The sequence below is a fragment of the Somniosus microcephalus genome, chromosome 12, assembly GCF_052327205.1.
Source record: "Somniosus microcephalus isolate GS21.2 chromosome 12, FLI_Smic_1.0, whole genome shotgun sequence".
Classification (NCBI taxonomy): Eukaryota; Metazoa; Chordata; class Chondrichthyes; order Squaliformes; family Somniosidae; genus Somniosus; species Somniosus microcephalus.
In genome coordinates, this window is record NC_140998.1 from 212,369,501 (window position 1) to 212,385,433 (window position 15,933).

The window sequence follows — 15,933 nt, forward strand, 5'->3', positions numbered from 1 at the left end:
GCGCAAACATCGCCGCGCCCGGGCGCTGGTCGCTTTGCGCCCCAATTGGCGCCATCTTAAGACACTAACGGGAGGCGCAAACCAACTGAATTTTTTCCCCCTCTTAGTCTTTTACTTAGACACATAGGAAAACTGGGATCAGGTTTGGGGTGGGCTGGTAATTCTGCTGGGAGTTGTGGAGCAGAGCAATGAGAAATTGTGCAATTGTTGCGGGTTGCACTCTTCTGTCTGGGGTTTGTTGGAGAGTTAGTGAGTGGGCGGGGAGTTTTCTTTTTTGCATGTTAAAACAAACGCCACCGCTTTGCGTTAGCCTTTATTGCAAGAGATCCGGTGGGTCTGAGCAGGATCTTTGCAGCTTTAAGCGGGGATTGTGTCTGAGCCGCGCTGCTGCCTTGGACGGGAGTTCGCTGCTGCTGTGTGGGATCCGCCGATTGTCCCGGTAGGCGACAACACCTCCTCCAATGTTCCCGGCGCGAACGGCGACCTCCCTGCTGGCTTCGAGTTAGTTTCAGGAAGGCATTTGTCAGTTTCAGAAAGTGAATTGTCAGTTTCGACAAGGGTTGGTCAGTATCTACAAGGTGTTGCAGTATCTACAAGGTGTTGGTCAGTCTCTACAAGGGTTGGTCAGTATCTACAAGGTGTTGCAGTTTCTACAAGGTGTTGGTCAGTCTCTACAAGGGTTGGTCAGTCTCTACAAGGTGTTGCAGTTTCTACAAGGTGTTGGTCAGTCTCTACAAGGTGTTGGTCAGTCTCTACAAGGGTTGGTCAGTATCTACAAGGTGTTGGTCAGTCTCTACAAGGGTTGGTCAGTATCTACAAGGTGTTGCAGTATCTACAAGGTGTTGGTCAGTTTCTACAAGGGTTGGTCAGTTTCTACAACGTGTTGCAGTATCTACAAGGGTTGGTCAGTTTCTACAAGGTGTTGCAGTATCTACAACGTGTTGCAGTATCTACAAGGGTTGGTCAGTATCTACAAGGTGTTGGTCAGTTTCTACAAGGTGTTGCAGTTTCTACAAGGGTTGGTCAGTTTCTACAAGGTGTTGGTCAGTATCTAGAAGGTGTTGGTCAGTCTCTACAAGGTGTTGGTCAGTATCTAGAAGGTGTTGGTCAGTCTCTACAAGGTGTTGCAGTATCTACAAGGTGTTGGTCAGTATCTACAAGGGTTGGTCAGTTTCTACAAGGTGTTGCAGTTTCTACAAGGGTTGGTCAGTTTCTACAAGGTGTTGGTCAGTATCTACAAGGTGTTGGTCAGTCTCTACAAGGTGTTGGTCAGTATCTACAAGGTGTTGCAGTTTCTACAAGGGTTGATCAGTTTCTACAAAGTGTTGGTCAGTTTCTACAAGGGTTGGTCAGTTTCTACAAAGTGTTGGTCAGTTTCTACAAAGTGTTGGTCAGTTTCTACAAGGTGTTGGTCAGTATCTAGAAGGTGTTGGTCAGTTTCGACAAGGGTTGGTCAGTATCTACAAGGTGTTGGTCAGTATCTACAAGGTGTTGGTCAGTTTCTACAAGGGTTGGTCAGTTTCTACAAGGGTTGCTCAGTTTCTACAAGGGTTGGTCAGTATCTACAAGGTGTTGGTCAGTTTCTACAAGGGTTGGTCAGTTTCTACAAAGTGTTGGTCAGTTTCTACAAGGTGTTGATCAGTTTCTACAAGGGTTGGTCAGTTTCTGCAAGGTTTGGTCAGTTTCTACAAGGGTTGGTCAGTATCTACAAGGTGTTGGTCAGTATCTACAAGGTGTTGCAGTTTCTACAAGGTGTTGGTCAGTATCTACAACGTGTTGCAGTTTCTACAAGGTGTTGGTCAGTTTCTACAAGGGTTGGTCAGTTTCTACAAGGGTTGGTCAGTATCTACAACGTGTTGGTCAGTTTCTACAAGGGTTGGTCAGTTTCTACAAGGTGTTGGTCAGTATCTACAACGTGTTGCAGTTTCTACAAGGGTTGGTCAGTTTCTACAAGGGTTGATCAGTTTCTACAAAGTGTTGGTCAGTTTCTACAAGGTGTTGATCAGTTTCTACAAAGTGTTGGTCAGTTTCTACAAGGTGTTGCAGTTTCTACAAGGGTTGGTCAGTTTCTACAAGGGTTGGTCAGTTTCTACAAGGTGTTGGTCAGTATCTACAAGGTGTTGCAGTTTCTACAAGGTGTTGGTCAGTTTCGACAAGGGTTGGTCAGTATCTACAAGTGCTGGTCAGTTTCTACAAGGGTTGGTCAGTTTCTACAAGGGTTGGTCAGTATCTACAACGTGTTGGTCAGTTTCTACAAGGGTTGGTCAGTTTCTACAAGGTGTTGGTCAGTATCTACAACGTGTTGCAGTTTCTACAAGGGTTGGTCAGTATCTACAAGTGTTGGTCAGTATCTACAAGGTGTTGGTCAGTATCTACAAGGTGTTGGTCAGTATCTACAAGGTGTTGGTCAGTTTCGACAAGGGCTGGTCAGTTTCTACAAGGTGTTGGTCAGTATCTACAAGGTGTTGGTCAGTTTCTACAAGGGTTGGTCAGTTTCTACCAGGGTTGCTCAGTTTCTACCAGGGTTGGTCAGTATCTACAACTTGTTGGTCAGTTTCTACAAGGTGTTGGTCAGTTTCTACAAGGTGTTGGTCAGTTTCTACAAGGTGTTGGTCAGTTTCTACAAGGTGTTGGTCAATATCTACAAGATTTGGTCAGTTTTTAAAAGTGTTGGTCAGTTTGTAGGGGACTCGGCTCAGTTCGAAGGGGACTCGGGACAGTTTGAAGGGGACTCGGGTCAGCTTGAAGGTGACTCAGGTCAGTTTGAATGGGCCTCGGGGCAGTTTGAAGGGGCCTCGGGTCAGTTTGATGGGGCCTCGGGTCAGTTTGTAGGGGACTCGGGTCAGTTTGAAGGGACTCGGGGCAGTTTGAAGGGGACTTGCATTTATATAGCGCCTTTCACGAACACTGGACATCCCAAAGCGCTTTACAGCCAATGAAATACTTTTGCAGTGTAGTCACTGTTGTAATGTGGAAATTGCGGCAGCCAATTTGCACACAGCAAGCTCCCACAAACAGCAATGTGATAACGACCAGATCATCTGTTTTAGTGATGTTGATTGAGGGATAAATATTGGCCCCAGGACACCGGGGAGAACTCCCCCTGCTCTTCCTCCAATAGTGGCCATGGGATCTTTTACGTCCACCTGAGAGGGCAGACGGGGCCTTGGTTTAACGTCTCATCCAAAAGACGGCACCTCCGACAGTGCGGTGCTCCCTCAGTACTGTCCCTCCGACACTGCAGTGCTCCCTCGGTACTGCCCCTCCGACAGTGCAGCGCTCCCTCAGTACTGACCCGCTGACAGTGCGGCGCTCTGTCAGTACTGCCCCTCCGACAGTGCGGCGCTCCCTCAGTACTGCCCCTCCGACAGTGCGGTGCTCCCTCAGTACTGCCCTTCCGACAGTGCGGCGCTCCCTCAGTACTGCCCCTCCCACAGTGCGGCGCTCCCTCAGTACTGCCCCCTGACAGTGCGGCGCTCCCTCAGTACTGCCCCTCCGACAATGCGGTGATGCCTCAGTACTGCCCCTCCGACAGTGCGGTGCTCCCTCAGTACTGCCCTTCCGACAGTACGGCGCTCCCTCAGTACTGCCCCTCCCACAGTGCGGCGCTCCCTCAGTACTGCCCCTCCGACAGTGCGGCGCTCCCTCAGTACTGCCCCTCCGACAATGCGGTGATGCCTCAGTACTGCCCCTCCGACAGTGCGGTGCTCCCTCAGTACTGCCCCTCCCACAGTGCGGCGCTCCCTCAGTACTGCCCCCTGACAGTGCGGCGCTCCCTCAGTACTGCCCCTCCCACAGTGCGGCGCTCCCTCAGCATTGCCCTCTGACAGTGTGGCACTCCCTCAGTACTGCCCCTTCCACAGTGAGGCGCTCCCTCAGTACTGCCCCTCCGACAGTGCGGCACTCCCTCAGTACTGCCCCTCCGACAGTACGGCGCTCGCTCAGTACTGCCCCTCTGACAGTGCGGCGCTCCCTCAGTACTGCCCTCTGACAGTGCGGCGCTCCCTCAGTACTGCCCCTCCGACAGTGCGGCGCTCCCTCAGTACCGCCCCTCCGACAGTGCGGTGCTCCCTCAGTACTGCCCCTCTGACAGTGCGACGCTCCCTCAGTACTGCCCCTCCGACAGTGCGGCGCTCCCTCACTACTGCCCCTCCGACAGTGCGGCACTCCCTCAGTACTGTCCCTCCGACAGTGCGGCTCTCCCTCAGTGCTGCCCCTCCGACAGTACAGCGCTCCCTCAGTACTGCCCCTACCACAGTGCGGCACTCCCTCAGTACTGCCCCTCCGACAGTGCGGTGCTCCCTCAGTACTGCCCCCCCGACAGTGTGGCGCTCCCTCAGTGCTGCCCCTCCCACAGTACGGCGCTCCCTCAGTACTGCCCCTCCGACAGTGCAGCACTCCCTCAGTACTGCCCCTCCGACAGTGCGGCGCTCCCTCAGTACTGCCCCTCCGACAGTGCGATGCTCCCTCAGTTCTGCCCCTCCGACAGTGCGGCGCTCCCTCAGTACTGCCCCTCCGACAGTGCGATGCTCCCTCAGTACTGCCCCTCCGACAGTGCGGCGCTCCCTCAGTACTGCCCCTCCGACAGTGCGATGCTCCCTCAGTACTGCCCCTCCCACAGTATGGCGCTCCCTCAGTACTGCCCCTCCGACAGTGCAGCACTCCCTCAGTACTGCCCCTCCGACAGTGCGGCGCTCCCTCAGTACTGCCCCTCCGACAGTGCGATGCTCCCTCAGTTCTGCCCCTCCGACAGTGCGGCGCTCCCTCAGTACTGCCCCTCCGACAGTGCGATGCTCCCTCAGTACTGCCCCTCCGACAGTGCGGCGCTCCCTCAGTACTGCCCCTCCGACAGTGCGATGCTCCCTCAGTACTGCCCCTCCCACAGTACGGCGCTCCCTCAGTACTGCCCCTCCGACAGTGCGGCACTCCCTCAGTACTGCCCCTCTGACAGTGCGGCACTCCCTCAGTACTGCCCCTCCGACAGTGCGGCGCTCCCTCAGTACTGCCCCTCTGACAGTGCGGCGCTCCCTCAGTACTGCCCCTCCGACAGTGCGGCGCTCCCTCAGTACACCCCTCCGACAGTGCGGCGCTCCCTCAGTACACCCCTCCGACAGTGCGGCGCTCCCTCAGTACTGCCCCTCCGACAGTGCGGCGCTCCCTCAGTACTGCCCCCCGACAGTGCGGCGCTCCCTCAGTACTGCTCCTCCGACAGTGCGGCGCTCCCTCAGTACTGCCCCCCGACAGTGCGGCGCTCCCTCAGTACTGCTCCTCCGACAGTGCGGCGCTCCCTCAGTACTGACCCCCCGACAGTGCGGCGCTCCCTCAGTACTGCACTGGGAGAGTCAGCCTAGCTTTCTGCACTCAAGTCCCTGGAGTGGGACTTAAACCCACAACCTTCTGACTCTGAGGCGCAAGTGTGCTACCCACTGAACCACAGTTGACGCAGGAGGCAGAGAGGTTTAGGAAGGGAATTCCAGAGCTCAGGGCCCAGGCGGCTGAAGGCGCGGCCGCCAATGGTGGAGCGATGGAAATCGGGGGGCGGTGGGGGGAGGGGGGTGTACAAGAGGCCAGAATTGGAGGAGCGACGAGATCTCGGAGGGCTGGCTGCATGTTGAAACAACAAATCAAATTTATGACCTATCCAGTGGGTTTGACCATTGCAAGTGCGTGTCGGGCAAACTCGTATCCAAACTCCCACCCTCCCAAAGTTAAACCCTACCTAGCCACTGACCAGGCACACGAGATTGACGACCTCCCATGCTTTGTTAAGAATGTTCTGTGCAAGCTGGGCCCGTGCCCGAGTATTTATACTCTCCCTGGACAGCGCCACCTGCGGGCCGCTCAGTATTAAACATAGAAACATAGAAGATAGGAGCAGGAGTAGGCCATTCGGCCCCTCGAGCCTGCTCCGCCATTCAATGAGATCATAGCTGATCATCCAAATTCAGTACCCTGTCCCTGCTTTCTCCTCATATCCCTTGATCCCTTTAGCCTTAAGAAATATATCCAACTCCTTCTTGAATATATTTAATGAATTGGCCTCCACTGCCTTCTGTGGTAGAGAATTCCACAGGTTCACCACTCTCTGGGTGAAGAAATTCCTCCTCATCTCAGTCCTAAATGGCTTACCCCTCATCTTTAGACTGTGACCCCTGGTTCTGGACTCCCCGACCATCGGGAACATCCTTCCTGCATCTAGTCTGTCTAATCCTCTTAGACTTTTATAAGTTTCAATGAGATCCCCTCTCATTCTTCTAAACTCCAGCGAGTATAAGCCTAATCGACCCAATCTCTCCTCATACGTCATTCCTGCCATCCCAGGTATCAGTCTGGTGAATCTTCGTTGCACTCCTTCCATGGCAAGAACGTCCTTCCTCAGGTAAGGCGACCAAAACTGCACACAATACTCAAGGTGTGGTCTCACCAAGGCCCTGTACAACTGCAGCAAGACATCCTTGTTCCTGTACTCAAACCCTCTCGCTACAAAGGCCAACATACCATTTGCCTTCTTAACCGCCTGCTGCACCTGCATGCTTACCTTCAGCGACTGGTGCACAAGGACACCCAGGTCTCGTTGTACTTCCCCTTCTCCCAATCTAGTGCCATTCAGATAATAATCTGCCTTCCTGTTTTTGCCACCAAAGTGGATAACCTCGCATTTATCCACGTTATATTGCATCTGCCATGCTTCTGCCCAATCACCCAACCTGTCCAAATCATACTGGAGTTTCTCGGCATCCTCCTCACAGCACACACGCCCACCCAGCTTTGTGTCATCTGCAAACTTGGAGATATTACATCTAGTTCCCTCGTCCAGATCATTAATATACATTAATATATATTAGTATTATTTCATCAGTCTTTCTTTCATGAATGACTGATTCATTGTCAATCTCCCAGTACGTCCCCCAATGTCTGTAAATCCGTGACGCCTTGGCTCGGATTCCCGTTGCATTTCCTTGTTGGCTCCCCTTGAGGATGGAGGGTAGAGCGATCCCAACACTCAGGAATGTGCAGCAGGGAACTTCCTGTGTTGCTAACCCGCCTGCAGGGATACTATTACAGAGCAGCTGTGTCTTGTGAGCTGGCAGTATCCCAGCAAAGGAAAGCATTTGCAAATCTCGCTCTATCTCTCTCTCTCTCTCTCTCTCTCTCTCCCTCTCTCTTTCCCTCGCCCTCTTTTTCCCTGTCTCTCTTTCTTCCTCACTTCCCCACAGTCGATGGGAGGCAGCCTCGTAACCTTTGCAGGAATGCTCCCGGTTGAAAACGGCAATAAAGGTTTCGACCCTTTGTCCATGTTTTGTCTTATCCCAACATGCCAAGTGTGTGAGATCACAACTGTAGGCCAGGATCACCAATAGAAATCCCCTCCGCACTGGCCTTTGTACCATAAACATGGGCTTAATTAGCAGATGACACCAAATTGGAGGGTCGGTGGGAGAAACATCGAAGATAGGAGCAGGAGTAGGCCATTCGGCCCCTCGAGCCTGCTCCTCCACTTAATGAGATCATGGCTGATCGTCCAAATTCAGTACCCGGTCCCTGCTTTCTCCCCATACCCCTTGATCCCTTTAGCCTTAAAAAATATATCCAACTCCTTCTTGAATATATTTAATGAATTGGCCTTTACTGCCTTCTGTGGTAGAGAATTCCACAGGTTCACCACTCTCTGGGTGAAGAAATTCCTCCTCATCTCTCTCCTAAATGGCTTACCCCTTATCCTTAGACTGTGACCCCTGGTTCTGGACTCCCCGACCATCGGGAACATCCTTCCTGCATCTAGTCTGTCTAGTCCTGTTGGAATTTTATAAGTTTCAATGAGATCCCCTCTCATTCTTCTAAACTCCAGCGAGTATAAGCCCAATCGACCCAATCTCTCCTCATACGTCATTCCTGCCATCCCAGGTATCAGCCTGGTGAATCTTCGCTGCACTCCCTCCATGGCAAGAACATCCTTCCTCAGATAAGGCGACCCAAACTGCACACCATTCAGGACAAAGCAGCCCGCTTGATTGGCACCCCATCCGCCACCTTAAAATAGAGAGATCTAGTTAATACCGAGAAAGATTGCTAAAAAACACGAGACACTTATTAACTTGCAGAATGAGCTTTGAATTGCCAATCGCATTCCAATATGGATAAGTGTGCTGTACGTTCGATGAAAGACTCTCTTAGCTTCCCCGACAGCTGAATGCTTTTGTTGGACCATGACTGCCGACTCAGAGAGGGTCTTTTATTCGTTTATGGGATGCGCCAAGGCCAGCATTTATTGCCCATCCCTAATTACCCTTGAGAAGGTGGTGGTGAGCCGCTGCAGTCCGTGTGGTGAAGGTGCTCCCACAGTGCTGTTAGGGAGGGAGTTCCAGGATTTTGACCCAGCGACGATGAAGGATCGGCCGATATATTTCCAAGTCATGGTGGTGTGTGTGACTTGGAGGGGTACTTGGAGGTGGTGGTGTTCCCATGCGCCTGCTGCCCTTGTCCTTCTAGGTGGAAGAGGTCGCGGGTTTGGGAGGTGCTGCCGAAGAAGCCTTGGCGAGTTGCTGCAGTGCATCTTGTAGATGGTACACACTGCAGCCACGGTGCGCCGGTGGTGGAGGGAGTGAGTGTTTGCAGTGGTGGATGGGGTGCCGATCAAGTGGGCTGCTTTGTCCAAGATGGTGTCGAGCTTCTTGAGTGTTGTTGGAGCTGCACTCATCCAGGCAAGTGGAGAATATTCCATCACACTCCTGACTTGTGCCTTGTAGATGGTGGAAAGGCTTTGGGGAGTCAGGAGGTGAGACACTCGCCGCAGAATACCCAGCCTCTGACCTGCTCTTGTTGCCACAGTATTTATATGGCTGGTCCAGTTAAGTTTCTGGTCAATGGTGACCCCCAGGATGTTGATGGTGGGGGATTCGGCGATGGTAATGACGTTGAATGTCAAGGGGAGGGGGCTAGACTCTCGCTTGTTGGAGATAGTCATTGTCTGGGACATGTGTGGCGCGAATGTTACCTGCCGGCTATCAGCCCAAGCCTGAACGTCGTCCAGGTCTTGTTGCATGCGGGCGATTTTCAGTCTCCATGCCCCGCCTCACTAAGACTGGCACGTGAAACCCCTCGTGGAGATCCAAGCGAAATGTCACAATGGTGCAAAACCTTTAAATGAGCAACGATTTCAGACCCAAACATTAACAGACCCTTTCTGTTCTCGTTTAGAATGGAGGAACAACTCCTCGGCCTATGGGTGTCAATACTCAGTCTCACAGCAGGTAAGTGTCTGACTTAATCCTATTTCAGTGGCTGACAGGAGGGCAAACAAGTTCAGAGTGAGGAAATTAGGTGGAGAGACTGGAGAAGCTGGGGTTGTTCTCCTTAGAGCAGAGAAGGTTAAGGGGAGATTGACCAGAATGGTCCCAGGGATGAGGGACTTCAGTGATGTGGAGAGACTGGAGAAGCTGGGGTTGTTCTCCTTAGAGCAGAGAAGGTTAAGGGGTGATTGACCAGAATGGTCCCAGGGATGAGGGACTTCAGTGATGTGGAGAGACTGGAGAAGCTGGGGTTGTTCTCCTTAGAGCAGAGAAGGTTAAGAGGAGATTGACCAGAATGGCCCCAGGGATGAGGGACTTCAGTGATGTGGAGAGATTGGAGAAGCTGGGGTTGTTCTCCTTAGAGCAGTGAAGGTTAAGGGGAGGTTGACCAGAATGGTCCCAGGGATGAGGGACTTCAGTGATGTGGAGAGACTGGAGAAGCTGGGGTTGTTCTCCTTGGAGCAGAGAAGGTTAAGAGATTGACCAGAATGGTCCCAGGGATGAGGGACTTCAGTGATGTGGAGAGACTGGAGAAGCTGGGGTTGTTCTCCTTAGAGCAGAGAAGGTTAAGAGGAGATTGACCAGAATGGTCCCAGGGATGAGGGACTTCAGTGATGTGGAGAGACTGGAGAAGCTGGGGTTGCTCTCCTTAGAGCGGAGAAGGTTACACACACTCTCGCACACTCTCGCACACTCTCGCACACTCACGCACACTCACACACACTCACACACTCAAACACACACTCTCACACACACACACTCTCGCACACACACACTCACACACACTCACACACACACACTCTCGCACACACACGCTCACTCACACACACTCACACACACTCACACACACTCACTCACACTCACACACACTCACACACACTCTCTCACAGGCTCTTACATTCTCACACATTCACAGACACTCATGAGACATTGAGTAGTCGCATTTCTTACTTAACATAAAGCAGCTGGGATTGTTGAGTGTTTATGTTGGCTCGAGTGTGACTTTAGAACATGATGAAACTATGGATCCACAGCGGGAGATGAAGTGAATCAGCTGCCAGTGCTCCAGCCTGGAAACAGGAGAGAGGCAGAAAGGATCGTTGGTAAAGATGATTTAATAGGAAGATCCCCCAGTGCTGATGGCTCTGACCGCACGGACCCTCGCTCTGACCGCACGGACCCTCGCTCAGCCCCTGAGCGCACGGACCCTCGCTCTGAGCGCACGGACCCTCGCTCTGAGCGCGCGGACCCTCGCTCTGACCGCGCGGACCCTCGCTCTGACCGCGCGGACCCTCGCTCTGAGCGCACGGACCCTCGCCCTGACCGCACGGACCCTCGCCCTGACCGCACGGACCCTCGCCCTGACTGCACGGACCCTCGCTCTGACCGCACGGAGCCTCGCTCTGACCGCACGGACCCTCGCTCTGACCGCGCGGACCCTCGCTCTGACCGCGCGGACCCTCGCCCTGACCGCGCGGACCCTCGTTCTGACCGCACGGACCCTCGCTCTGACCGCGCGGACCCTCGCCCTGACCGCGCGGACCCTCGCTCTGACCGCACGGACCCTCGCTCCGACCGCGCGGACCCTCGCCCCGACCTCGCGGACCCTCGCCCCGACCGCATGGACCCTCGCCCCGGCGGGCCCTCGCTCTGACCGCATGGACACTCGCCCCGACCGCACGGACCCTCGCCCCGACCGCACGGACCCTCGCCCCGACCGCACGGACCCTCGCCCCGACCGCGCGGACCCTCGCCTCACCGCACGCACACTCGCTCTGACCGCACGGACCCTCGCTCTGACCCTGACCGCACGGACCCTCACTCTGACCGCACGGACCCTCGCTCTGACCGCACGGACCCTCGCTCTGACCCTGACCGCACAGACCCTCGCTCTGACCGCACGGACCCTCGCTCTGACCCTGACCGCACGGACCCTCGCTCTGACTGCACGGACCCTCGCTCTGACCGCACGGACCCTCGCTCTGACCCTGACTGCACGGACCCTCACTCTGACCGCACGGACCATCGCCCTGACCGCGCGGACCCTCGCTCTGACCGCGCGGACCCTCAATCTGACCGCACGGACCCTCGCCCTGACCGCACGGACCCTCGCCCTGACCGCACGGACCCTCGCCCTGACCGCACGGACCCTCGCCCTGACCGCACGGACCCTCGCCCTGACCGCACGGACCCTCTCTCTGACCGCACGGAGCCTCGCTCTGACCGCACGGACCCTCGCTCTGACCGCGCGGACCCTCGCTCTGACCGCGCGGACCCTCGCCCTGACCGCGCGGACCCTCGCCCTGAGCGCACGGACCCTCGCCCCGACCGCGCGGACCCTCGCCTCACCGCACGCACACTCGCTCTGACCGCACGGACCCTCGCCTCACCGCACGCACACTCGCTCTGACCGCACGGACCCTCGCTCTGACCCTGACCGCACGGACCCTCACTCTGACCGCACGGACCCTCGCTCTGACCGCACGGACCCTCGCTCTGACCCTGACCGCACAGACCCTCGCTCTGACCGCACGGACCCTCGCTCTGACCCTGACCGCACGGACCCTCGCTCTGACTGCACGGACCCTCGCTCTGACCGCACGGACCCTCGCTCTGACCCTGACCGCACGGACCCTCGCTCTGAACCTGACCGCACGGACCCTCGCTCTGACCGCATGGACCCTCGCTCTGACCCTGACCGCACGGACCCTCGCTCTGACCGCACGGACCCTCGCTCTGACTCCACGGACCCTCGCTCTGACCCTGACCGCACGGACCCTCGCTCTGACCCTGACCGCACGGACCCTCGCTCTGACCGCACGGACGCTCGCTCTGACCCTGACCGCACGGACCCTCGCTCTGACCGCACGGACCCTCGCTCTGACCCTGACCGCACGGACCCTCGCTCTGACCCTGACCGCACGGACCCTCGCTCTGACCGCACGGACCCTCGCTCTGACCCTGACCGCACGGACCCTCGCTCTGACCGCACGGACCCTCGCTCTGACCGCACGGACCCTCGCTCTGACCGCACGGACCCTCGCTCTGACTCCATGGACCCTCGCTCTGACTCCATGGACCCTCGCTCTGACCCTGACCGCACGGACCCTCGCTCTGACCCTGACCGCACGGACCCTCGCTCTGACCGCACGGACCCTCGCTCTGACCCTGACCGCACGGACACTCGCTCTGACCGCACGGACCCTCGCCCTGCTCCATTATTGGTCAGACCCTCGATCTGTCACTGATTGGGCAGACCCTCAATCTGCCCCCTGATTGGTCAGACACTCGCTCTGCCCCCTGATTGGTCAGACCCTCAATCTGCCTCTGATTGGTCAGACCCTCAATCTGTCCCTGATTGGTCAGACCCTCGATCTGTGTCCATGATTGGTCAGACCCTCAATCTGTCCCTGATTGGTCAGACCCTCAATCTGTCCCTGATTGGTCAGTCCCTCGCTCTGCCCCCTGATTGATCAGCCCTTCAATCTGTCCCTGATTGGTCAGACCCTCAATCTGTCCCTGATTGGTCAGACCCTCAATCTGTCCCCTGATTGGTCAGACCCTCAATCTGTCCCTGATTGGTCATACCCTCAATCTGTCCCTGATTGGTCAGACCCTCGATCTGTCCCTGATTGGTCAGACCCTCGATCTGTCCCTGATTGGTCAGACCCTCGATCTGTTCCTGATTGGTCAGACCCTCGATCTGCTCCTGATTGGTCAGTAAAAACAAACCCATAAGGAACTGAGAGATGGTTCGTTATTTTGCTGCAAATGAATTCCTCTCTTTTTGCTTTGTAGCCTCTGCGTCTATCGTCACTGGGCCCTACAAGGGCCGGGTGGTCCTGCCCTGCAGTACTGAGGACAGCTCCATCATGATCACCAGAGCCTATTGGCAGAGGGTCAAAGGCTCAGGATGGGAGGTGGTGAAAGGACATTGCACACCGCCAACGGCAGCCTGCAAAAAGGTCAGCGAGAACTACAAAAACCGCTCAAACTTCACCGGGCCCATGGACCAGGGCAACTTTTCCCTCACTCTCTGCGACATCAGACTCCAGGATGAAGGAAGTTATCGCTGTGTACTGCAAGATAAAGGCCACCAACTCGTCACTGACTCTACGGTTCATCTGAAAGTCGTAGGTAAGAGAGGTTTACGTTGCACATTCCTTCCCCCCTCAGGTTAAGCTGCGCCTCGATTTCAAAATTCTCATTCTTCTTTTCAAATCCCTTCATGGCCTCCTCGCCCCTCCCTACCTCTGTAACCGCCTCCAGCCCCTACAACCCTCCCTATCTCTGTAACCTCCTCCAGCCCCTACAACACTCCCTATCTCTGTAACCTCCTCCAGCCCCTACAACCCTCCCTATCTCTGTAAACTCCTCCAGCCCCTACAACCCTCCCTATCTCTGTAACCTCCTCCAGCCCCTACAACACTCCCTATCTCTGTAAACCCCTCCAGCCCCTACAACCCTCCCTATCTCTGTAACCTCCTCCAGCCCCTACAACCCTCCCTATCTCTGTAACCTCCTCCAGCCCCCTACAACCCTCCCTATCTCTGTAACCTCCTCCAGCCCCCTACAATCCTCCCTATCTCTGTAACCTCCTACAGCCCCTACAACCCTCCCTATCTCTGTAACCTCCTCCAGCCCCTACAGCCCTCCCTATCTCTGTAACCTCCTCCAGTCCCTACAACCCTCCCTATCTCTGTAACAGCCTCCAGCCCTACAACTCTCCCTATCTCTGTAACCTCCTCCAGCCCCTACAACACTCCCTATCTCTGTAACCTCCTCCAGCCCCTACAACCCTCCCTATCTCTGTAACCTCCTCCAGCCCCTACAGCACTCCCTATCTCTGTAACCTCCTCCAGCCCCTACAGCCCTCCCTATCTCTGTAACCTCCTCCAGCCCCTACAACCCTCCCTATCTCTGTAACAGCCTCCAGCCCTACAACTCTCCCTATCTCTGTAACATCCTCCAGCCCCTACAACCCTCCCTTTCTCTCTGTAACCTCCTCCAGCCCCAACAACCCTCCCTATCTCTGTAACATCCTCCAGCCCCTACAACCCTCCCTATCTCTGTAACCTCCTCCAGCCCCCTACAACCCTCCCTATCTCTGTAACATCCTCCAGCCCCTACAACCCTCCCTATCTCTGTAACCTCCTCTAGCCCCTACACCCCTCCCTCTCTGTAACCTCCTCCAGCCCCTACAACCCTCCATATCTCTGTAACCTCCTCCAGCCCCTAGAACCCTCCCTATCTCTGTAACCTCCTCCAGCCCCTACAACCCTCCCTATCTCTGTAACCTCCTCTAGCCCCTACACCCCTCCCTCTCTGTAACCTCCTCCAGCCCCTACAACCCTCCCTATCACTGTAACCTCCTCCAGCCTCAACAACCCTCCCTATCTCTGTAACCCCCTCCAGCCCCTACATCCCTCCCTAGCTCTGTAACTTCCTCCAGCCCCTACAACCCTCCCTATCTCTGTAACCTCCTCCAGCCCCTACAACACTCCCTATCTCTGTAACATCCTCCAGCCCCTACAACCCTCCCTATCTCTGTAACCTCCTACAGCCCCGACAACCCTCCCTATCTCTGTAACCTCCTCCAATCCCTACAACCCTCCCTATCTCTGTAACCTCCTCCAGCCCCTACAACCCTCCCTATATCTGTCACCTCCTCCAGCCCCTACAACCCTCCCTATCTCTGTAACCTCCTCCAGCCCCTACAACCCTCCCTATCTCTGTAACCTCCTCCAGCCCCACAACCCTCCCTATCTCTGTAACTTCCTCCAGCCCCTACAACCCTCCCAATCTCTGTAACCTCCTCCAGCCCCCTGCAACCCTCCCTATCTCTGTAACCTCCTCCAGACCCCTGCAACCCTCCCTATCTCTGTAACCTCCTCCAGCCCCTACAACTCTCCCTATCTCTGTAACCTCCTCCAGCCCCTACAACCCTCCCAATCTCTGTAACCTCCTCCAGCCCCTACAACCCTCCCTATCTCTGTAACCTCCTCCAGCCCCTACAACCCTCCCTATCTCTGTAACCTCCTACAGCCCCTACAACCCTTCCTATCTCTGTAACCTCCTCCAGCCCCTACAACCCTCCCTATATCTGTCACCTCCTCCAGCCCCTACAACCCTCCCTATCTCTGTAACCTCCTCCAGCCCCTACAACCCTCCCTATCTCTGTAACCTCCTCCAGCCCCACAACCCTCCCTATCTCTGTAACTTCCTCCAGCCCCTACAACCCTCCCAATCTCTGTAACCTCCTCCAGCCCCCTGCAACCCTCCCTATCTCTGTAACCTCCTCCAGCCCCTAAAATCCTCCCTATCTCTGTAACCTCCTCCAGCCCCTACAACCCTCCCTATCTCTGTAACCTCCCCTCCAGCCCCTACAACTCTCCCTATCTCTGTAACCTCCTCCAGCCCCTACAACGCTACCAATCTCTGTAACCTCCTCCAGCCCCTACAACCCTCCCTATCTCTGTAACCTCCTCCAGCCCCTACAACCCTCCCTATCTCTGTATCCTCCTCCAGCCCCTACAACCCTCCCTATCTCTGTAACCTCCTCCGGCCCCTACAACCCTCCCTATCTCTGTATCCTCCCCCAGCCCCTACAACTCTCCCTATCTCTGTAACCTCCTCCAGCCCC

General features: G+C 55.5%; 1 protein-coding gene across 1 annotated transcript in view; it reads left to right on the forward strand.

The window, feature by feature from the left end:
• The first annotated feature begins 292 nt into the window (after positions 1 to 292).
• The window catches only part of LOC147110015 (ICOS ligand-like), a 29,722-nt gene continuing 14,081 nt past the window's right edge, over positions 293 to 15,933 (forward strand). Inside the window, exons 1-3 of the mRNA XM_086004008.1 lie at positions 293 to 439; positions 9,199 to 9,251; positions 13,089 to 13,427. Of these exons, the coding sequence (XP_085860134.1) occupies positions 9,200 to 9,251; positions 13,089 to 13,427 (391 nt within the window). The 5' untranslated portion in view covers positions 293 to 439; position 9,199. The remainder of the gene's footprint in view (positions 440 to 9,198; positions 9,252 to 13,088; positions 13,428 to 15,933) is intronic.